General features: G+C 41.3%; 1 protein-coding gene across 4 annotated transcripts in view; it reads right to left on the bottom strand.

The window, feature by feature from the left end:
• EPHA4 (EPH receptor A4) overlaps positions 1–24942 on the bottom strand; it is a 142705-nt gene that overhangs the window by 44523 nt on the left and 73240 nt on the right. For all 4 annotated transcript variants that reach the window (XM_027120348.1, XM_027120356.1, XM_027120376.1 and 1 more), the window contains exon 5: positions 16450–16788. In XM_027120348.1, coding sequence (XP_026976149.1) covers positions 16450–16788 — 339 coding nt within the window. The remainder of the gene's footprint in view (positions 1–16449; positions 16789–24942) is intronic.

Raw genomic sequence — 24942 nt, 5'->3', positions numbered from 1 at the left:
ATTTTGGATTTTGATCTTTTCCCGGGCTAGCAGACGTACTCAGAAAATCGTTCTGATTTTCACTTTCAGTATTCAATAAATTCAACACTTTATTATAAAATAGGCTTTGTGTTAGACGATCTCTGCCCGACCTAAGTGTTCTGAGCACATCTGAGGTGGGCGAGGCTGAGCTATGATGTTTGATAGGTTAGGTGTATTCAATGTATTTTCAACTTACAGTGAGTTTATTGGGGAGTAACCCCATTATAAGTCGAGGAAGAGCTGCAATAACATCTTCATACAATAACTAACTAAAATAAAGTGTAGGAGTACTGTGGCCTGCATTAGATTGAGCTGCACTTGAAAGCTGCCTGAATGGTCTCCCTCTTGGAAACTCCAGCTCCTGGGCACCCACAGCGAGCGGAGAGCCACTTGTTTGCGAGACACCGGCCGAGTGCTGCCCTGGGGGTCAACAATGCCAGGAACAGACTGTGCAGCTTTGCAGGGACACAAGACACAAGCACAGCCCCAGATCTTCTAACAGTGACTGAATTCTGCAGAATCACGAAATGTTGGGCAGAAGGATTCAGCTGAGCTTGCTTTAATGGGAAATGGGAAAAGACAGCAGTGTTCTCAAAATGGCTTGGTTTAGTTTTCTTTTTAGAAAAGAGTTTAGTCTTCATTGAATAGCTGACAGCTCATGCAGGTAAAGACTTGGGCCACGTGAATCAGAGCTAAACAGGGAAGAATGGGCAAATGAGCAAAAATATGCTTTTGGCCTCCTCTGCAAGGCACTTCCACACACTTAACATCATTTAACCCTTGCAACTCTCAAGTCCACAGTTATCATTAGCACCTTTGATTTTCTATTTGGAAACTCCTGCAGCACAAGGAAATGAAATGATTTGACCAAAGCTATAAAATGAGATTTTTAAACCCAAGTCTGCCTGACTCAAAAGTATGTATGTGACCCTCTCTCCATATCACATGTCTGTAAACACACACACTCAACTAGCGTTTATGGAGTAACTAGTAAGAGCCAAGCATTGTTTTCAACCTCTTGTGTGGATTAATTCATATAATCCTCACAAATATCCTCTGAGGCAACGTACTATTATTATTTCCATTTTACAGATTAGAAAAACAAGGTAAAGAAAGTTTGAACAACTCGCCCCAAGTTATAGCTTGTAAGTGATGAATTCAAAGGTCAGGTCCTAGAGCCCACATTTTCAACCACTGATCTGTAAAAGCCTCTAGTCTCTCCCCTTCTTTCACTGATAAGAAATTAGAGATTTGAAGGCTAAATGGCCTCTTCTTCCACAGCATCAGCTGCATCAGTAACAGAGCAAATGTTAGGTCTGCTGTATGTTAGGTTCAGGGCCATCTATGTACATTGTTGGTTGCCAGAAATCCAGAGATAAATTAGACATGATCCCCGTTAACAGACAAAGTGTAAAGCTTTGGTGATGAATCATCTCAGAACTACCTACAGAGCTAATAAGAGAATCACCTGAAACTGAAAATTTAATTACAAAATAAAATAATAGTATTTGGAGTTAAGGAAGAAGTGGGGGGCAAAAGGCAGGCAGGCTTCTGGAAGGTTGGCAATGTTCTTCTATTCTTCGACCTGGTTGCTGGTCACAGAGATGTTTGTTTTGCAATAATTCATGGACGATACATTTGTCTTGTCTATTTTTCTGTATGTGTATATATTTTTCAATAAAAAGGTTAAAGAACAAATAAAAGTGTTAGCTAAGAGTATAAAAGATGGAATATTAAAATTAATAATAGAAAGACCCATTCGCAATTTTTAGTTAACCCTCTGGGGTAAAAATTCTGAAAGTGCCATGAAAGATGCCCATTTTTGCAAATTATGGCTTTTTTATAACTATTTAATCGCTATATTTAATACCTGAGCCATACAGCAATTGCTGCTTTCCACAGTAAGGAAAATGCATTCTTTAAATGCCTGTTTTTCTTTTCAAAATAACTCTCTTGAATTAGCATTCCTACATGGATAGCCACTCCATTAGTGTAGAATTACAAGAGAGTGATGTCTCAAAGTGAAACCAAGGCCACATCCCCCAGAATTAACTGGGAATGACTTAGGGGGAACCCGAGTGTCTCTGATGCAATACAATTGTGTCTTCTGTTTCGTCTGAGAGCTGCTTGTTTTACTTTCTATTTGCTTACTAAGAAATCTGTTGGCAGGTTCTGACAAGGGTAGTCCAACACTTGCCAACAGAAACATGGCAGGATGCAGTGTGTATTTCCTGTTAAGTAAGAATGCCAGTTTGAGGCAAACAGGAAAACAAGTCTTTCCACTGGAAGGCGATTTGTAAGAATTTGTCTGAGCAAGACAGCCTTTTTAAGATAAGAGAACAGGGTAAATCTAGCAACAACAGAAAAAAATTAAATAAATATGTTTCCTCTGAACGCCTCTAGGAAGATGAATCTTCTCATTGCGCCTCAGTGTGTTGGAAAGTATCTTGTATAAACTCTCAGCTGAAATTGTTTTATGTGTCTTGCTTAGAATGAAGAGCCCTAGGCAATATAGTCCCCTCCATGACCAACAATGCCCTCTGAAATTAATCTGCAATATGAAGGATGGTGTCAAGGAAAAGTTTTCTCCTATTGAGCAGAAGTACAGCACAGAGAGCGGAAAAGGCTTAGCTGCTGTGAACGAAGGCTTCTGTTCCCTTAGCTGTCAGCTCCACTGGAGAGCTTCAGGCATTCCAAATCTGGAAAACAAAAGCTGTGCTGTGGGCTTCAGGTTCTTTTGTTACTCAGACAGCTGCTAATCGTCCTGCTGTGTTAGGAACCAATGAGACAATGCTGTAACACTTAGCTTTCTGACATCCAAGGCATCTAGATCAGTCCCCAATTAAAGATGTATTAATCACAAAGACTCTAAAAGCCAGGATGATAGATGCACCCAGTAAATCTTTGCTCTTGCCTTTTACTTTCACACTCAGGTTTCTACATTTACAGGCAGAAATGCTTAAAAGCCTACTCCAGAAACTGACCAATAAAAAGCCTTGTTCATTACTCTCTATCAGATGCTTGACGATTTCCTGTGCCTGAAAAGCCTTTCAGAAAGAGGTAAGGCATTGATCATTCTGCTAAAAGAGGCTGTCTGCTTCAATAAATAGATCCACGGAGGCTGCTGTCATCTTGACTTTTAAGTGTGATAACCAATTCAGGAGTATGGCTTTGCCACTTGCTACAGGGATATCCAAATTGTCTGCGTAGTTTACAAAAAAAGCCCTCAGATAAACCTAGGAAAATTCAAGGAACAAAATATTAATAACGCTAATACAAATAATACTAATAATCTCCTCAAAGTCACCCTCAGGTCATGGCCCCAGTGACAGTGAATAAATTATGATTCAGATACCTGGAACCACAGAAAAGGGTATGTGTTAGATGAAGCCCCTTGAATTCTATGCTTTGAAATTTATGCTAATGAAAGCCTCAAAGTTACTTCTTCACATTGGTTTCCATTTCACAAGGGCATTTAAGATAGCCTTATTAAATTCTCCATCAAAGGGTATCGTCCATATCATCTGCTGTGAAGAAGTGACCTGGTAATCAACCCCAAAACAAACAAAGAAAAAAATCACAAAATAAAAGCAGATAGCCTGACTGATACCATCATACAGGCCAAGAATCCAATTTCTTTTTTTCATCCTTATATAAAATTTTCATAGGAGGCACCTAATTACTCTAATACAAAATAAAGAGAAAAAGCCTCAACACATGAGGCTCATGTAACCTCAGAAAGACAGCATTCGCCATTCTGAGTTATGGCAAATCTATTGCAATTAGATTCTTATTTTTTATTTCTGAGGTTAATGGAACCCGTAAGAGACAAGTACAATATTTGCAAGGTGCCAGGTTGGTGCCAGCTCAAGGTACTGAATTCCTTGGCTTTCAATGGAGCCTGAATATGTCATGAATAACTCCTTCCCCATCACTGTCTCAGTGACAGTCCACTGTCTTCCAAGTTGAAAGATAGGAAGTCAATTAGTGTCACTTATGATGTGAACACCTGTCGACTAAGACCTGGACTGAGACCAATTCCATTACCATAACCATTCAGTGGCTGCCAGATGGTCAGGCCTTGGACCACTTATGATGCAGTTCAGATACAAGAAGATGACTTAAAGACAGAAAGGTCCAGAGTCCCATTAGTCATTTCCTGAGCCATCCAATTCCCCATCACATATACAGTTGGAACAGGATACCTATTCTTCCAAATGGTTATTTTAAAAGACCTCATGAGCTGCTCAAAAATAAAGTCATGGCGACCCTAAATTGAGTATATAAGCTCCATAAATGGTAAGCATCTTTCACCAGCCATTGTTATTTTTACCTTTGAAATTACTTTTTAGTAACTCATCTTTCTTTCTGTTATTGCATTTTGAAACACATAGGCAGAAAAGAGAAAAAAAACAGAGATGAAAAATATCTGACAAAGAATAAAGTGGAGCATGAAATTATAGGCTACAGATGATCCCTGACAGGATGAGGTAGGCAGAGGAAACATTCCAATACAATTTTGGTTGCAAATCTATGTGTTGTATGCTACTCGGAACTTTTCCAAGTCCAAATGCTGCTTGGCTGAAAGAACAATGGCTAAGTACTGAGAAGTGATGGCCATGGATGGTGAAGTAGAAGGTTACAAGTAGAAAGAGAGACAGAGAGAGAAACAGGAAGTAGACCAATCAGGTGAAGTACTGAGGCTCTCCATCTTATTTTCAGTTTGTTTTCACTATATGGGAGTCTGGGAAAGTTCTGAACACAGAGAATCATACTCAGGGGACAATATCCACCAACCATAGCATGCTGAGGAACTGGGGTTTAATACTACCTAAGGAAGCCTTCGTTTTATTTGTAGCCAAACCTTTCTCGTTCAGTTTCTTGCTGGCTATATAGACAAGCACAAAGAAGTGACCGGTAAGGGGAGGGTAGAAATACAGAGACCTTGGGGTTAAATTACAACCAGCATGTTTTAAAAATGCTTCATATATAAACAGTCACCACATGCTACGCTCTCAAAAAATGTAGCAATGAAATGGTATTCTTGCAGCCCTCCTATCTGAAACTATCTTTTTGGCAATTCTTTCGAAAGCTATGATAGAGGTTAAAAAAAAAAAGAGCATCATTTATAAGAAGGAATTTTAAGCTTGGGAATTGCCAACCAAAGAATTAATTTTTTTTTAATTTGGGAGTATCAGCTAGAAACTAAACCGTACGTGCCAGAGTTTAAACTCCTATAGGCATTATAAGACTGAGGCTGAGAACAACCGAGATGTGAAATTTTAAAATGTTATTAAGGCCAATAGGTGTCTCCAACTGGGTCTGTGCTTGAGAATCCAAGATGACTTTTGTAGTCATAAAGAATAACAAAGAAAGCATTAGGAAAGTTATAACTGTTTTAGGACCTGATTATTTTTAAAACTAGGAGGTTCACAGCATCTCACTGGGGCCTTTCTAACACAACTTGCTGAAGGGTAAAATTCAGTATTGCTAGCTCCAACCAGGAATCAATCTGTAAGTATCGGAAGGACCTCATTAGAACAACATTTCACCCAGACATAGTCCCACAGCGTGGTCTCTAAGAAAGATGTTGGAGCAGGGCTCCATTATACTATGAGCAGTTTTATGAATGTTATTTCGTGTGTGTTCTAAAATAGGAAGGAAGGAAGAAAAGAGAAAGAGTGAAAGCCATCGTCCAAAGAACTCATACAGTTAAGGTTATACCCTTGAAGAGTTAACAGTGAGATGCTTCCCATCTATCTATCTCCCCAAACAATACACTTTTACATTATGTCAAGATTCCTTAAATATATTACCAGCCTCTTAGAGCCACACCTTAATGAGTTGACTAATCAGCATTGATGTATACAAGGAGGGCTGTAAAGATAACTTATGCTTTTTAAAAACCATGACCACTGTTCTGGTTATAAAGACACTCAATGTTCGCACGGCAAGATTCTGCTGTATTTGTACTTCTTGCTTTCAATGGAAAACAAAGCAAGAAGTGTCCTGATTACATACTGTAATGGCAATTCTACCCCTATTTTAAATGGGGAAAATGAGATGATGTTAGCCAGGGGGTCCCCAACCCCAGGGTCTGGTCCCCGCTACAGGTCCGCGGCCTGTTAGGAACCGGGCCACACAACAGGAGGTGGGCGACGGGCTAGCAAGCGAAGCTTCATCTGCTGCTTCCCATCATCGCTCACATTACCTCCTGAATCATCCCTCCCCCGCAATCCCCTGTGGAAAAATTGTCTTCCACGAAACCGGTCCCTGGTGCCAAAAAAGGTTGGGGACGGCTGACGTTAGCAACAAGAACTCCCAAGCCTCCAAAAGCATCCTCCTAGAAAGTTTCCTAAAACCTTGCTCTCCTGAAGCCCTGTAGAATCGGGATCGAATTCAGTGGGTTTCAATGCAAGTAAGGGCTCCGCCAGCAACGCTTAGGATAACCTGAAACTTTCATATATTAAAAAAAAAAGTCCTTGATTATCTTGGAGAGGGGAAGGAACACTTGATTAAGCTTTCAGCTAGTTGCATATTCAAAATCCCTGGCCTGTTTATATGTTTGCCCTGGCTTTGATAAAGGGACATGGAGGAAGCTGTGCTCTCATCCACCTTCACGCTATCATGCTCAAAATACACACTTATTATGTGTGTGTGTGTGTTTTTTAGAAAAGGGGGGGGTGGGATTCAGGAGGCAGACTCATAGCTTGCAGTACCTTACCTAGACAACACCAACTCTCCAGGGAGCCACTGTGAGCTTGCCCCTTTCAGTGCTTGTTCCAATGGATGGGTCTTATCCAAGCCTGTTACACACAGCAAACTTGCTGGAGGCTGGTCCCTATTTAGCACCTGCTGCGTAGCTGAAGCCACACACTGAGGCTGTGTTTGTTTGCACACACCACCGACAAAAGGTTCCCAGATAAGAAACGTTTAAATTCGCTACCCCCCAGCTTTCATCAAAGAGGCTTTTTGACCAAACTGCCTGAGAAATTCACGTACATAGATTATCCTTTAGAAGATGCCAGGCGAAAAGGAGTGGCCCACCCTTCCTCTTGTTCTTCCTCTCCCCTTCCCTTCCAAGAAGGGTGGCAAATCCCTATCATTTTCCCCGTAAGCTATTTTAGATAGATTATGTTTTAGAGAGTAGCTCTGGTGCTTTGTCATAAAGCACAGGAGAGCCACAGCAGAGCTCCTCGCGGGTGGGCTGACCAATCTATCGAACAGGGAAAGAAGGAGTTTCATGCCAGAGCTGTTTCTTCAGCTATGGGTCTATATGGCAGCCATTCGACTGACTGTTCAGCTAGATTCCAGCGCTCTGGGGTACCAACCTTCACATGTGCGACCAAAATCATTAGCGACATTTCCCAATGAAAGCCACGGTATTCACGAGGCAAGTGATGTGTGGCACCATCTCTCTGTTTCTGTTACTGCAGTTTTGGGGCAACCAATGGAAACTTTTCCATTCTTCTGGCACAAGCCAAGGAGGAAAACATTTGTGTGTGTGCGTGTGCGCGCCCGCCTGTGTGTGTGCGCCCGCCTGTGTGTGTCTTGGGGGTGAAAGGTAGACAGAGGGGGACGATCCATTAAAAATATATTTTTAATACTCATAGAAATAGCTACGTAAGGTATGCCTATCTTGACAGATTTTTTTTTTTTTATCTTGACAGATTTAAAGTGTAAAACCTAAAAGAAATCCTCACGAGTCTACCTGAAGGAAACACAGAAAATGCTCTCTTGCTGTATACCAGCATGAAAACAGCACACGGACAGAGTTTCAGAGAAGGCTCTGTACAGCAGGGACAGGTGTTTTAATAGTCTCTGCAGATTTAAGATCTCTCAACGCAGGATTAGTCCTGCAGCACGGCTCTTGGTTTTCCCCGTGTTTAAAGAAAAAAAACTCTTTAAAGACATCAGTATGGGGTGAGTGAAGCTTTGATAGAAGCTTCTCTGGATCTTTTTGTTGATGTTTAGTTGCAAACTGGACCCTGTAGAGTCTCTTCTGGCTCCTCTGAGGAGACAGCCGTTCATTCAGCCAGCTGGAGTGACAACGAGACAATTTAGAAGCTCATCCAGAACCTTTGCTAGCCCTGCGCTATTCATTTCTCATCTCAGTAGCGTACTTATTTTTCAAATCTCTCGATGGCTTCTCCGTAGGGTGTAAAAGTTGGCCGTGGTGTCCGAAGGAACAAGCATAACACTAAGGAATGAAAAGCAAATCAGCATTAAGACTGTCAAGCGTTTAGGGTGAATGCTGGTGAACTGATTTCCCTTCTCGCAAATGAACATGTGTGTATACTTATGTAGGAGTGAAGGGAAAAGAATCAGGAAGGATAGCGCTCTCAGTTCTGGGTGTGTAAATAAAACTTTCATTTTCTTAGCGTGAAATATTCACCTCTTTAAAAATGCAACCCACTTTTTACTTATATGCAGTAATTACCACTAGGCTCTACAGACATACTATTTGTCCGTGCTGTTCAGTCAACCTTGAAGCTGGATAATTTAGTAGGTTCTTTTGGAAGGCTTTTTCTTTTTTTTCCCCACCAGGACTTGCGGCACCCACCCTGAATACAAATTCTTGGACCCTGGTGCCACGCACAAGAAGCTGTACCGTTGTCTATCTACCGGTTTCTTTTATTCTTCATCGTGATCATAATTAGTGAGCATGCGTCATAATTATCGGGGAGGCAACAAGATTCCACAGGCATGAAATTATTTTATGTATAAAGTTAGAATCAAGAGACGGTTCTCTTTAAAAAAAAAAAAATTGTACTGCATATTTTTAAAATGTATATTTCCTAGGCATTATGAAATTAAACCAGGAGCCCATGGCTGGATCAGAGCTGTTAATGAGAAAACCACAGCCTGGCTTCTCTGAAGCCCACTGTGCGCTTGTTTAGGCCTATAATGACCCCGGCACAGAAAGGACTCTCCAACCAGCTTCCACCTTAGAAGTCCTAACGATTGCATACCAACCGTTGAGGATGTACAAACAACTTTTCAGCAAAATTTCTCAATGGAATTGCTTACAATTTGTTTGAAGAATTTTAAAATGTGTCTTTAGAAAGATTTCTGACTTAAAGACTTCACTAGTTTCATCATGTGTTTCTCCTTTACATTTCTTAGGAGTAAGAAAAAAAAAGCATCACTTTTTTGAGATCAAAGGCAAACGAGACATCATCTCAGTGAGGAAGCAACCTTAAAAAGCAGCACAGATGATTATTTTAAAAAATGCTGCCAGTATCTAGGAACCATACAGCAGTGCTAAGAATGCATGTTTTCAAGAGAACCGGAACACTGCCCCCTCAGAACAGTCCCTCCAGCATGTGCCACATTCTATATTTAAACCTGAGTGTTATACAGCAGAAACTAACACGTCATTGTAAAGCAATTATACTCCAATAAAGACGTTAAAAAAAAAAAAACCTGATGTCATTGGGAAAAGATCTGTGGTACAAGAAAGTCAAGGCCTGTTTGAAATCCTAATTATTTTTGTGAAATCTTGTTCATAGAGTCAAAACCTCTAGAAAGAAGCTGTCTTGCTAAATACCAAAATTGTTTCCAATGTGAGATGAACCTAAATGTCAATCCATGCCATCCTTTGCCGGAGTAGTTTCTGACAAATGACACCAGCATTTCAACCTCTTCTCTTTGGTACCTTCCAACTAGAGGGGTAACAATTTGAAGTAAGATTTCCAAATACTGAGTTTAAACTTTTTTTAAGGCAATGTTAATTGGATACCTGCTAGAAGCTGGGCATGTGATTTCACATTTGATCTTCACTATAAACTTGTGAGGATTAAATAGGCTGATGTGATGTGGGTAATGGTTAAGAACATGGACCCTAAAGCCAGTTACCTCCCAGCTCAAGGACTGGCTCTGGCCCAGGGCCTGATTTTGTAAGTAACGTTTTATTGGGACACAGCCACGCCCGTTTACATATTGTCTATGCCTGCTTTTGCTTTACAAATGCAGAGTTGCATGCTGCAGTGTCATCCTCTTTTGATTTGGTACTCCAGAGCAGGGAATGGCAAACTTTTTCTGGAGAGATCTAGATGGTGAATATGTCTGCTGTGCAGGCAACTCTGCCAAAGGAACTCCACTCTGCTGTGGTTCTGGGAAAGCAGTCTTAGGCAACACATACACACAGATAAGTGGGCCTTTGTTCCAATAAAACTTCTTTACAGACACTGACATTTAATTTCCAAATCTCACAAAATATTATTTTTTGATTATTTTCAGCCCTTTAGAAATAGAAAAAAACATTCTTAGGGGGTTTCAAAGCGGGGGATCAGGATTTGGGCTCTGGTTTGCCAACCCCTGCTCTAAAGCACTAACAGAAGCCAGATATTTGTCCCTCAAAAAATATCAACAGATATTTCCTCCTTCCTGTTTAAGCTTATAGGAAATCCAGATCCTTCACATCTCATTTGGGTTTAGCAACCTGTTACCATTCTGCTTGTGCTTTCTGCTTGTAAATTTGATCTCAAACCACACTTGAGGTCAATCCAGCGCTGTCCCTCCCCACCAGCTATAGGCCAGAACCACTCCAGTATGACCCTTGCACTACATCACCTTTCCTATTAAGCCAACCTGGACTTCTTGCAATCTCTACTTTCTTCTTGTTTCTTTGCACTTTCAGGCATAATTACACAATAGTCCCATAAAACTAAGAGGCAGGGTTTTATATATTGAAGCTAAGGAAGCTTGCACGGGCCCTTTCCAAAGCTTGATTCTTCATCTGATATGTGTACATTTGTAGGTCTTTTCCTGAAATCACACAAAAATTGTCTACGCTTCAGACTCCACCAAACCTGCCCCACTCTACCATGCCTGGAGCGCACTGCTTAACACAATTGCTCTAAGATGTTTCCCTTTCTTCCAACATCTCCTTGAAGCTGTCCTCTTACCATCTAGAAGACAAGTAGCAATTATACCCAGTGGGGATGAGAATTCCCACCGTTCCCCATTATCCCACTCAAATAACATAATATGTCTAATTAAGAGACAGCCAAGAAAGAGAATGGGAACTTACCAGTTGAGTAATAAAAGACAGAATGCCTCTTGTACTTAGTTATTTTCTTTTCTCTTCTCATTATTTTGGTTTTATTAACTTTATCACTACTTGACAAAGAACATTCACTGACTGTTTTTACTGTAAATAAATGTGTTAATCAACAGACGGGTATTGAATATCTGTGCTGTGCAGTGGCATTACAATGAGGTTCCTGCCACTTTATCGTCAATGTGGTATTTTCTTGCAGTTTTCTTTTTTTCTTGCAGTTTTCTTAATGGTCCATCCTAGGGAACAAGGCCAGTCTGACAAGCAGCACCAATTCATCTGATGACAAAGCAACTAGGATTCTTCACAAGAGGCCCCAGAGGGCCTTTTATAACTGTCTATCCTCTGAGAATAGTGCTGTGAGCCCTGTGTTCCCAGCATGGAGCGATGGAACCAAACAAAGACAGGTTGGGGGATGGAACTCTGAGAAGGTGGGCATTGCTATGAAGTCATAAAATCTGGTTTTCAAGCATGGCACTAGAGCAGAGTTTCTCCATCTTGGCACTATGGACTTTTCAGACCAGATACTTTGTCGTGGGGCCATCCTGTGCGTTCTACGATGTTTAGCAGCATCCCTAGACTTGACCCAGTAGATGCAATAGCACTCCCCATCCTCCTAGTTTTGACAACCAAAAAATGTCACCCAACGTGGCCTAATGTTTGGGGAGCGGTGTGGAACACCTAGCCTAGAAGAACAGCTTGAAAGGATGGAGGAGAAGCAGGATTCAGATGCATTCTGATAATTCTGCTGAAGCATTTTTGGAAGGTTTTCCCACTCTTGGAATTGCCTTAAGAGCCAGTTTCTGAACAACATATGGAAATGAAACCCTCCTTCAAGCCCATACTTCATTGCTCATGGGTATATTCCTGGAATCACAGAATTTTAAAATTGGAAAAGATCTTAGAGATTAGCTAGGTTCAAATAATTATGTAACCCACTGAATATCTGAGCTTGTCCAAACCCAGCGTGTTAAAGATGTTTTGTCACTAGGACATGACATCCGTGCTAAAGAGAAACGATCAGACGTATTTCATTGTAAAGCATCTAGAACAGCACATATGCAAAGTAAAAGTCAAAATGTTATAGTTGTCCTGGGTGCACCTTGGGGTAAGTAGAGAATATCAGCCACAGGGGTTCATCACGATTTAAAACAAACAAAAGAACCTAGAGTTCGGTCCAGCCCCAGAGCTGGGAGACAGGTGTTGGGGGAGGTTTAGGGGGTGCAGAGTGAAAACTGGTTCGGTGATATTAAGGTCTACTGCCGGCTGCCATCACAGCATTTTTAGCAAAAAGTCACAGTTTTGTTGCTTGGTCAGGAAAACGTTGTTTCATTTATACAGCATTTCTCTCTCCTAGACACACATCCTGCATTCATTTCCTTGAGATGGTCCACTTAAGTAAAAGTAAACTGAAGGAAAGTCATCTAGAAAACAAATCACCCAGCGGTCTGCTTATTCATTTTTCATTAGCATCAAAACCATCTCTTCCTGAACAAAAGACGGAACAAACACCATCTCTTCCAAAACAAAAGATGGAAGGTGGAGGAAGGAGAAAGAGTTTTCAAGGGATTCTCATTTTGTTCCGTTTGGACTGCAATGGTGGAAAGTAAGTGTAGGGAGAACATCCCTTTTCCTTGTCCGATGTTTTCCTCTGGGGCTACTTCTGCTGAAGCCTCCCCATCCTTGCCTTCTCCTCGCCTCTACTTCATGCTCTTGGCCTGGGGTGCGGGTGGAGGCTTAGGAAGAGGATCTGGGAGAAGTCGTAGACATTCGGGTGACCTGAGCAGAGCAGGCTCTGTCCTGGGAAGGAGCCTGCAGTCAGCCAGCTGGGTTACACTGTCCCTGGGTGACACTGGGGCCGTGTCACCGTATCCAGCCCTTTTGGCTATAGATACAAAGCTCATATCCTTTCAACAGCTGTTCGGCAATAAAGCTGGCACTCTGAGTTCGCTTTGTCTTGTCTTCTGTGTCAGTTGGGTTTGAACTCAGGAGGGGAGGAAAAGGGTGTTATTAGCTCCTTAAGACACCAACTGTAAGATTGGGGTTAGAATGGTTTAAATAACCACGTGAGAACACTGGCCCATTCACACCACATCCCACAACTGCATGATCAAAGCCCAGTTAGACCCCCATCTCCAGGCTCAGATACTCAGAGTCCGGTCTCACAAATGGGGAGATGCCAAGCTGACTACAGGAATGCTATTCAGTATCTCATAATTTTAAAAGAAAGCAACTTTCTCCTTTTGGGGGCAGGATTCTCCCCAAGTTCAAGTGCTGGCTCTGATACGAGCTTAGGTGAGTTTCACCTTCACGGTGCTGTTCAACTGTGACGGTCTCAGAGGTGGTGATGATAAAACCAGGAATTCTAGGTTTTGTGTTTGTTTTTAAATATGTTACCACCGGTGAGAGAAAGGACCCTGTGAAGACAGAGCAAAAATGCAGAGCCATGAAACTCGGTGGCCTCCAGGTGGTTAAAGCTCACATTCATTTATTCTATGTGTTCCTTATAGAGTGAGACATCATTGCCTCTAGAGGTCCCTAAGGAATTTAATTTAATGAAATGATCAGAACAACAGCAATTAGAATATAATTGTGTGTACGTAAATATGTATAGGGGAACTTTGATAGAGTTTACGGTTGCTACATTCATCCAGAATTTTGGCCTACATTATTAATCTGCACTACTATGAAGAAAAGTTTTGTTAGTCAAAGATAAACCATCCCGATGATTTTGAATTAGTGAACTCCAAGTCGCTGTGGGATAATGAGACGGCACTGTGCACACACACGACTCTCTGCTAAGCAGGGGCCTTCTGGCTGGCCACATAGGAGGTCTCCTTATTGAAAGATTTATTTTTAATTTTGAACAGCTTCCCAGCATTACCCTTTATGAAAATTAAAATAAGGAGCTGGAATTTTGTCCTATTCAGCAAACCTCCTGGCAGGACTGCTCGCCGTGTCAGAGAAAACCTCATTGTGTCAGAGGAATTCCCTGTCCACCATTTCTCTAGATCTAGAACAATTACACCTACTTTTTAAATAAAACTTTGACTTTGTTTCCTTCCCAGGCATAATGTTTTTGCACATTTTCTTCTTCTGGAGGATTTCTGGCCTGTCTTCCTTGTGTTCTTTGTGCCTTCTGGCTTGGTAGGGGTTGACATAGTCCCTTGGGGCTTAAATCTTTAAATATACAGAGTCAGAGAAGTCTCCCCACAAAATCTGTGGGAGCCAAGCCTGTCCTCAGCACATCTCCCAGAGGCTACCCTCTGCCAAAGAGAATGACTTCACTTGTACAGCTGAGGCTTCAAAGGTCCATTCCTAGTTTTAATTCCATTAAGAACACAAAGTAGTGATGTACTGGAGGATAGCTGGAAGAATACAGGGGGGCTGAACATAAGAATATTGATTGAATCATAAACCAGATTCTCTAGGGGTGCAAAGACCACTCTGCACCTTCTTGGCTCCCTGTAACTCAACATCCTAGGTTTCCCAGGACCTATGTGCAATATTTCCTGCCTTCTTCCAAAAGACAACTAATAAAAAGCTGGCATTCACAGAGTCCTTGTGATGCCATCAAAACCTCCTAAATTGGGCTTCCCTGGTGGCGCAGTGATTAGGAATCTGCCTGCCAATACAGGGGACACAGGTTCGAGCCCTGGTCCGGGAAGATCCCACATGCCGTGGAGCAACTGAGCCCGTGCGCCACAACTACTGAGCCTGCGCTCTACAGCCATGAGCCACAACTGCTGAGCCCGTGTGCCACAACTACTGAAGCCCGTGCGCCTAGAGCCCGTGCTCCACAACAAGGGAAGCAACCGCAATGAGAAGCCCACGCGCAGCAACGAAGACCCAAAGCAGCCAAAAATAGATTAATTAATTAATTAAATAAATTGATTAAAAAATAATTTTTAAAAAACCCCAAAACCTCCTAAATCATACTAGCCTTTGTAGAGAAATAAAAGCGATGACCACAACAGTGTTCACATCCTAGAAGTGCAGAAATAAAAGGCAAAAACATAACAAGAGGATCTGTTCACACCACATATTTTTAAAGACTGGTCACATCTGTGTGACTTAAACTACCTTCTGGGAAGATCTGTCAGTCTAGCACCAATGCAAAATCTTCCCTCAGTCTTAACTTTTTATTTATTCTAGAGAGTTCAGGGAAAAGTGGAAAAAGAATGACTTTGGATTGGGATACTGGAATACTTCTCACTATGGAGTCAATCAGTACAGACATATTTTACTTAACTATTGAGTGCACTTACTGAAACTCTCATCTAAGGGAGCAGTGCACTAAGAGGCGATAGGACTGTTGGCAATTTATGATCCTTTTCTGATGAAGTGGGTTGTTCTTAAGAGCTTCACAAAAGGATAAACCACAGTCCTTTTTTCCTGCTCCCCTTTAAATCCCCAGAAATAAATAACACGGAGGTGGCAATGTGAAACATGTGGTAGAAATCCAGAATGGAAAATTATCATGAGAAAGTGTGGAAACTTCTTTGGGGGAAGAATGGGAGTAAGTGGGTCAGGAGCAGAGCCTAGAAATCTAGATTCTAATTCACACTTTGGAATACCTGATATTCAAGATTGGATAACAGTTCTGCAATTACCGCAGCAGAAACTCTCCATGAACAGAAAATGCTTTCCAGTCATCTGAATTAGAAGAGGAAAGTGATGCAGGAAACAAGGCAAATTAACTCTCCTCCTCCACCTGTCAAGTGTGAATTTAACTATGAAAGTGACTACAGAAGTAGCATGTGTTTGAAGGAACATTTTGTCAACCACACAGAGCAAGCTACCCATTAAACCATTCACCATTCACAGGCTCACCACCTGGTGATTCCAGTAAAGACCCGTGTCAGTTATTCTTTAATTTTTAAAATAAAAAAACAAGATCAAAACTACATCCACTAATGCTGTTGTTGGAAAATACAGCAAATGCCAATATAGCACTCTGTGTTGGTAAAAATCCACTTTATATTCCTAAATAATATGTAAATGTGCTGATATGTGACCATGACCTTGTGATTAAAACGGCCAAGACGCATCCCTTACAAGAGAAGTCTAGCATGGAATGACCCAACCCAATGTCATCTGTTTTCAACCAGACTCTGTCTTAGCCTTCATTTAATCTCCACCACCTAGTACAATGCATGTTACACAGCTGGTATCCAAAAAAATATCTGCTGAATGAATAAACATCCTTCTAAGCATCTTTTGTATTATACTGCAGCTCACGGGTTTATGATTAGATCCCTGTAGTTCTTCTTCAACTGGAGAACTTTAGCATCCTTCATGGATATCAACACAAGCTCTTTCTCCATAAATGTTTAGATAGACGATAAAGTGGAGCCAATCCCTACCTGCTTGGTTGGTGGTCACAGTGACGGACACAGATTGGTCTGGGCTAGGGTTATACTTGGATACGCCGTTCACTGCCCAGATTTCAAACGTGTAGTTGGTATGAGCCAGGAGGTCAGTGATGGAGACCTTGGTGGACTTCAGTCCGTTCTGCTGCGGGGTGTAGTGGACCCCACTTCCGCAGGGTCGGCACTTGCTGGAGTCACCTGGTCCACATTTCTTGCACACGACGTTGTAGGAAATATCCTGGCGGCCACCCGTGTTCTGAGGACTGCTCCATTCCAAGTTCACTGAAGTCTCGTTGACATTTGAAATCAAGTTTAGAGGAGCAGATGGTGGACCTGGAAAAAGAAAGAAACAAAACAAAACATACTATCACATCAAGAACTGAAACTAGCCTCTGGAATCTCTTGGAGCTTATATTCTTCTCTGCAGCTACAAGAAGCAAGACGGTCCTGTTTGGCAAAGAAAGCCAAAAGCAAATCGAGCCAGCAAAAATCTTTTAAAAGAGCAACATGATAGGGAATTCCCTGGTGGTCCAGTGTTTAGGAGTCCATGCTTCCCCTGCAGCGGACACATGTTTGGTCCCTGGTCGGGGAATTAAGATCCCACAAGCCGTGCAGCCAAAAAAATTAAAAAAAAAAAAAAGAGCCATATGATTGAAGGCTATATGTGTGAGTGTCATTCTCCTTCCTGAACAAACAAATGTAGCATTGACTGCCACTGTGAGACTTGAAACTACTCTATATCAAATGGGCTCCAAGCCTGACTTTCCATCTGAAGTGGCCAGGCTTTTTTTCTCATAACTTATCTAGTCTTAATCTAATCATCTGAAAGATGGGTATACGAATGTGTTTCTAATTCCCAGGGCTGTTGTGGGACTCTGGTAAATTAATAGTTATATACCACTTCTGAAGATAAATGATGATTCCTAAGTACGGTGCGTCACCAATATGGAATAAAAATAACTGCACTGTATAGATACGCCTCTTCAGTCTGACATGGCAGTTGAGAGTTAAGCTGTTTATGGGTAATTAAGTAGGAACTGGTTTAACCTGGTTGCAGAGATGTCGAAGGTACAGTTGTTGAGAAATCTCAACTCCAGGGCAGGGATTGTGCAAAGACTTCTAAGACCCCATGTCCTGTCCTTCAACTGACCGGGGCTGCACCAGGCTCTTCTTATGATACACATTTCCACTGACATCAAAGGTTTCCAAAATATGTCTGGTGGCAGTGGCTGTTTTGAAACAGAACTGATTGCAAACAACATAAATGGTTGGTTTAAAAACAGTAACAATAAATAAGACCACAGACTCACGATGAACCATCTCGATTCTTGCTGTAGATTAGTCTCTATGCCAAGATGTTGTGACACAAACTGTCTTCAGGGAGAAGAATCAGGGTGAAACAGAAAAGGGGGAATTTTCCTAGTCTGAGCTGATTCCAAAGGTCTAAAAGATACCTGCTGCACTCTAGGAAAAAGTATTGACTCACTGCAACAATTGGAAGGTTCTCTCTTTTCTTTCCTCTTTCCCAATTTGGTGTTCCAAGAAAAGAGCCAAAGCAAGTTTCAGTGACAATCCGAGGCTTCTTGCTTATTGTTTCTATTCTACTTCTAATATATTTGTAATGACTGCTTTCAGGGAAATGTGTCCATGTTCCCCAGAAAAAGGAGGTTAACCGGAAGCCTGCATGAGGTCAGGAGAAGCTTTACCTAGTCAACCATAACGGAATATACTGTTCCAGACTAGCCATCGCCAGAGAATTGGAAGAGGTAACTTTTACGAATAAGGAGTCATATTCAGTATTTATTACTTAGTTCACAGTGATGAATGGCTAAAGGATTTTGGTAATAATATTGAATAAGGGTAATTCACTCTCCTTTTCTCTTTATACAACTTAATTGAAGCCTCTATTTATTTATTTATTTATTTATTTATTTTTGCGGTACGCGGGCCTCTCACTGTTGTGGCCTCTTCCCACAACAGTGCTGTGGCCTCTCCCGGAGCACAGGCTCCGGACGCACAGGCTCCGGGGTCATGGCTCACGGGCCCAGCCGCTCCGCGGCATCTGGGATCTTCCCGGACCGGGGCACGAACCCGTGTCCCCTGCATCGGCACGCGGACTCTCAACCACTGCGCCACCAGGGAAGCCCGAAGCCTTTATTTTAACAAGGTAAGCAGGACCTCCCAATCTCCCTGGGAGACTAATTACCGACAACCTCTCTCTCTTAATGTTAAGACCCGGTCCCCATCCTGAGAACCTTAAAGGAAAGATAGTGCTGTAAAATTTGTGTTAAAGGTAAGATTGCCCCCACAGAGGTCCTCAGAAAGGAAGCACAAATTTCCTTCTTGTTTAGATTCCAAATTTATATCTATGGTCCTTAGTAGAGTAATGGAAAACAACAGGATTAAGTAAATGTTTTTCTGAATAAATGATTAGAGCTATTTGAAATCACAGACTCCTAGAGCCAGATAAGATGTTAAAGATCATTTGGCTAAATAGCCTTATTTTATAGATGAGGAAATTGAGAGCCAGAAAGCAGAGTTGACAATACTGAAAGTTCACGCAACCTAATTAGTGACAGAGTCCAACTAAAATCCCAAAGTACTGACTCCCACACTCTGGGGTTATTTCCACATTAAAGGTAAAATAACAACAAAATCAGTAGCTTCAGCCAAAGTTTGAGAGGTAAAGATAGGAAAAGGGAAGGTGTATCTTCAATCCTGTTCAAATTCTGTAGATGTTTCTTTCCATCATAGTGAAATTGATTGCTAGTCTGCCGCTGAAGTTGACCACAGCTTGGTTCATAAAATGAGTCAAGCCACTGGTTCTTATTTTGCTGTGACTTTCAGGGTTAAATAAGAGTGACTCTCAAATGCATTAACCTCCTTGCCAAGGTTCCTAGTCCACTTTCACATGGGAAAATGTGACACAATGAATCAAGCACAGAAGCAAAAAGTCAGTAATTAGTATGTAGGACGGGGCATGGCAGTGTCTAAACAGAGAAGAAATGGAGCAGAAAACTAAAGGGTCACAGGACTCAGAGATATAACGCTGCTACGTGAAAAAAAAATACAAAGATGCTGCCGGGTTTCAAAATGGAGGGCTGGCATTAAAACAAGACGCAGTGCGGAATAGCCTTCTTCCTTGGGTCAGTGATTCTTAAGGAATCTACCCTGGGGCAAATGCTCAATGGAAGACAGAGAAGTAAGCAAGTTCAAGTTCAATGCTGCCTCCACGAATGGTTTGGTGACTTGTACTGCGTATGTGTTATGTTTTGTTGCCATAAGGAGTGATGGTTACATGGGGGCACAGCAGCAGCTTACACGTTGGACTATAGCCAGAGAATTGAGGTGGGGGGAAGGAATAATAGGAGTGTGCACCTAGTAGATGATTATTTTGGCCTCTGCATAAACCTGGGAAAGCACACTTGCTTTATAAATTAAAATCACAATGGTGGTTGTATTGAGTTTTTCCTTTTCAAAAAAACTTTGCCAATTAAAAGATGGTAAACACATCAGGTGTGTTTCCATGTATAGGGAAGGGCCATCTCTTCCTCAGAAAAGAAAGTATCCTCTTCTCAAGAATATGAAAAAAACAGCATGGCCTTTAATACAGCCAAGTCAATCTGGGCCCAATGGTCATACTTAACGGCAGCATCTTAAAATAATTACCTGTAGAGAGGACTAAAGAGAATAATACAGGCAACATGAGTAACACTGAGTTTTCTCAATAAACACAAGGCATCCAGAAGGAAAAAACTTAACTCTTTTTTTAAAGTATTGAAACCCAGCAGGACTCTGTAGGGCCTTCCCGGGGACAGATCCCCATGGCCCCTCTCCCTTGTGTGTGGAAAAGCTTTAGCCTCCTAGGCCTTCCCCAAGTTCCAAAGAGCAATTTAATCAGGGAAGTGAGAATATGCAGAAACAAAGGAAAACAGTCAAGCGAGACAAAATAATAATAGTTTAGCCATAAAACAAAGTCAAGGACCTTTAATTCCTCCTCAAGGGCTACAGTTAATATCCTGAACCACAACCTTGACTTGTTCTGTAGATACTAAAACCCTCATCAGGTAAAAGAAGCTAATTGCATGCTGACACAAGCACTAGACCCCAGGCCAGTTGGAACCAGAAGGTCCATGACTGAGATTCCCGAAACATCACCCTGTTACCTCACCATCAACCAATCAGAGAATTGAGCATGAGCTGATCACATACCTTGAGACTCTCCCTCACACTGTCTTTAGAAACCCTTCCCTGAAAGTCATCAGAGAGTTCCAGTCTTTTGAGCATTAGCTGTCCATTCTCCTCACTTGGGGCCTGGCAATAAATGCTGTACTTTCCTTCACCACAACCTTGTGTCAGTAGATTGGTTTTGCCGCAGGTCAGGTGAGCAGGCCCAAGCTTGGTTCGGTAATAGCATCATATCTAGATACTTAGGAACAATTAAATTTCTGACAAATGCTTGCCTTTCTCATCAGAAATATACCCACCTCTAAATGTCTCCAATTTCAAATATGAGATTTATAACTAATAGGGATAATCATACCATTTAATTTTCTAGTCTCCATATTGAAATCGTATGTACCAAGCATACACCAACATCAGGTAGCTGCAGGTCACTGTGAATTATAGGGTTTTATGTCTTCCCAAACTGCCCACTACTAGTCTCAATGTAGGACTGGCAGTAATCCTGCTTATGAGATTATTCCATATTTCAGGGCATTATTTCTATTTCCTACTCTGTTTGGAACATGTAAAGGGGTCTTGCTAATCAGACACCCAGTACATATCTGTTTCTATCACAGTCTGTGTGCTCCTCAAGAGAAGAATTGATGTCTTCCTCATTTCCCAGTATCTCCTATGATTCCTAGTTCAGAGCAAGCTCAATAAACTTTTGAGGAATCACAAATGACTGGATGGAAAACTAACAAGGTCCTCTAATGCATCTTCTGCCCATCTACCTACAATGTTATTTTAAGCCTGTTAATTAATACAAGCTTCTCTGAGATAAGGCTGTACTAGCCAGCTTTTCACATACTGATTCATTACCATTAAGCCCTGTAAACGAGTATCTCAGAGTAGCTAGTTTAATTCAAGTTCTTCTTTTCCACATTTTAAAAATACTTTGGAACAAGTAGGGAGGGCTATGTATCATATAGAGGTGGTTTCTTCTGTTAGGAGGGACTGTGGAATCATTCAATTAATCAACAAATATTTATTGTGTCCAGTATTTGTCACCTGCTCTAGAGGAGGGAGGAAAAAGAAATATTCTGATTCATTTTGATACTCTCCTGGATAGTTGAAGGAAGGGGCAGGAAATCAAAGGGGGAAGGAAGAGACTAAAGGAAGTTAAATATGGACCATGTGAGCATCAGGAGGACGGAAGGGCAAGTACTCTTTCCTCTCTTGTTTTTCTAGCTCCACAACCAGCCAGTATGGCTGGAAATTCAGAATGTGGGCTCTATCAATTGAAGTTTTGTTAATTTGGGATTGGTTATTATGACTTTTCTTCCTCCATCTTGACTTCAGGGAATGATTTCTTCAGGCATGAAGCTCTGGAAAACTTTATCTCTGAAGACAGTTAATTTTAACGGTTTCATGGGCCTTTTCCTTATTAGCCTTTATAGAAGCATGGTTTTTCTTTTAATTTTACTTTTATGAGCAAAATTAAGACATTTTAAAATACAAATCAATCAAATACTGAAGTATATTTAAGGGGATAATAAATATCCTTCCTTTACATTTTTGGTTTTACTTGTAAAACCTGCTTGATATTCACACATAAGCCTAAGGTTGTCTCTTCCTGCATCAAAGAATGGGGCTAGCGTGCTAAACTATTTTACAGTTCTCATGTTTAGAATGCCTTTCACATTTTTAACATAATTTAGTGGCATGGGTAATAGCTTAACTACTAGAACGAGAAGTCAAAGGCAATAACCCTTAACTTACTAACCCTTTAGAACAACATTCAACAAACCTCTGTAAAGGGTCAGATAGTCAATATTTTAGCCTTTATGGGCTATATGGTCTCTCTAGCAACTGTTCAACTCTGCAGGGTACCTTGAAAGCAATCAAAGACAATACCTAAACAAATGCATATGACTGTGTCCCAAGAAAATTTCATTTGCAAAAACAAGGGCAGCTGCATTTGACCCTCAGACCATAGTTTCCCAAGCGCTGCTACAGGGACTTTGATAGGAGTGAAGCACTCTCTTCCCATAAAGATGATGACTCGTAATTTTGCACATAATTCTAGAGACTTCAAGCATACTCGGAACTAATCTAAGGAGATCACATCCCTGATTTACACACTTATACAGGTCAGGTAACAACTCTGGCTTCTGAAGTCCGAGTTACACCTACTTTCTTTGATTAAGCAAGGAATAAAATACAGAAAATATTATGGCCTATGTTTTGGGTTTCTCATTGCTCTGACAGAAATGGCCTCTGTATTTCTTGCCACCGTGGATAAATTTAATGAACATCCATTTGCTTCACGGGTGTGAAAGACTTTCTGTATCGCACAGCAGGTACTGGTGGAAGGTGCTACGATGGGTAATTATTATTTTCTAGTGGGATGTCAACTTGCATTCAGTTGACAGGAGTTTGACAGTATGAAGTCCCCAAGAAACTGTAGCCAAGTTACAGCAGAAGCAAAGGACTATCGCGTCATATCCTGTTACATCATAAAAGAAATCTTGATCTTCCTTAACCTATCAGGTGCTTTCCTCTGGGAAAAGACAAGCTTTCAGAAATGAACCACACACTATCTAGAGAAATTAAATGAATGTGACATTTAACAAGGGCAATATTCCAAGCATCAAAGAAAATTCCAGTAATTCCACAAATCATAATTCTTCCCTCCCATGTATTAGACGAAAGTGTAATTCCTGAGTAATTTAGAAAACATACTTGATGGCTTATGCCAGGATTTAAAGTAGCCCATTTAGGACAACCTGATGTTTTACAAATACACATGAAACCTGTAGGAGGCTTAATAAAATGGTTCAAAAAGGATCAGCCAACAGTCAATCCAAAGTCAAAAACACCTCCATTGTGAACCTGGGTGTTTGTTATAAACCACCCCATGGAAAGCCTAGGTCAGGATAATTGCACCTTATGTACCCCATGCCAAAGTCACAAGTCAGGTAAAATTCACTTCTTTATTCTTAGAGCAAGTAACTGAAATTTCAGCAAATGATGGAAACCCGCTTTGAGAAACGCATTTAAAAGTAGGTTCTGCCAAAGGGTTTAAATCTACATGGACACAAAGTGAAATGTGCCGCATGAACCTGAAATTTCTGTTACTTAAAACAACTGAAGTGCTAGCAGACTCCAGGACCAAAGGGTCAAAATAAGTCAAGTTTAAAACTCACATTGTCAGTAAAACTTGAAACTGCAACTCAAATTCTTTAGACTTGGTAGTTGTGCCTGGAATTGTCCCCTGGCTTCTTCAAAAGCAGCCCCCTCCCCGCCTCCCCCGCCCCCTGGGGGGCGTGTCTCAGCTCAAATCTCACCTGACCTCTCTCGGCAAAGTGAAATTCTTCCCTTTCCTCTATTTTAACCCTGTCTCATGATCTTTGTTTTTTCTTTCTTGTGAGAATTTTACATTATCTTGTTTATTATTCCCATGAAAACAGAAGCTCTATGAGAACAGGAATCTTTTCTCTTTTCCGGTTTATGAGCATCTTCCAGCCCTTAGAAAAATGCCAAAGGTGTAGTAGATGTTTCCTAAGTATCTGCTGAACAAGTGAATGAAGGATGATTCTTTAAGCCCAGTCCAGCTCACCCCTCAGAAGCATCACAGCCACAGCACTTCGGTATATCACATCGCAAAAGGCAAAGGTGACGGGGGAGGAAAAAACGGCAATTACATGCTAAAAGCTTTAAAAAAAAAAGTCTGCAACCAGGGCTAGGAGATAGCTGCTAGGAAACCAAAGTAGCCAGGCTCAAGTATAAAGCAGCTTCCAAAGCTATCACACACTTTTAATACTTAGCTGATTTTTAATCACCATTTTAAAATTCAATGCCTGTGCCATGAAATTAATTCTGGATATGGAAGAAACATTCCCCCAGAGCACGGGCAGAAACATAATTCTTAAATGATCAATTTCTTGAAGCGCTACTGTCATGCTACTAAAATGCCGAGGCAACCAGGACAAGACAGAGCTTCCGAGGAAGAGGCACCTCGGGTCTTGAGTTCCATTTCGTAAGGCTTCATTAATCATGTACAACTTTTGGACTGTCAATAATACTTCAGTGCCTTAGCTGTAAAACCCTCTAACCCTTCAGATAAGCCTTTGTTAATCTCTCTCCAGCTGAAAGACAGGTTATAAGGCAGAATAAACAGTTGGGGTGTGTAAGTTTTGACTCTGAAACAAAGCCCATGCATCCCCCCTGACAGTTATATACGTGTCACTACTAATTGCCTTCTCTCAGACTTTGCTGCTGTGGGTGAGTTTACACGGAGACTGCTGCTGGGACACCTCT

The sequence above is a fragment of the Aethalodelphis obliquidens genome, unplaced genomic scaffold (genome assembly GCF_003676395.1).
Source record: "Aethalodelphis obliquidens isolate GAN/ISIS:26980383/991018 unplaced genomic scaffold, ASM367639v1 scaffold2, whole genome shotgun sequence".
NCBI classification, from domain to species: domain Eukaryota; kingdom Metazoa; phylum Chordata; class Mammalia; order Artiodactyla; family Delphinidae; genus Aethalodelphis; species Aethalodelphis obliquidens.
The sequence above is the reverse complement of the archived record's forward strand: the minus strand, read 5'-3'. Positions and strand labels throughout refer to the sequence as shown.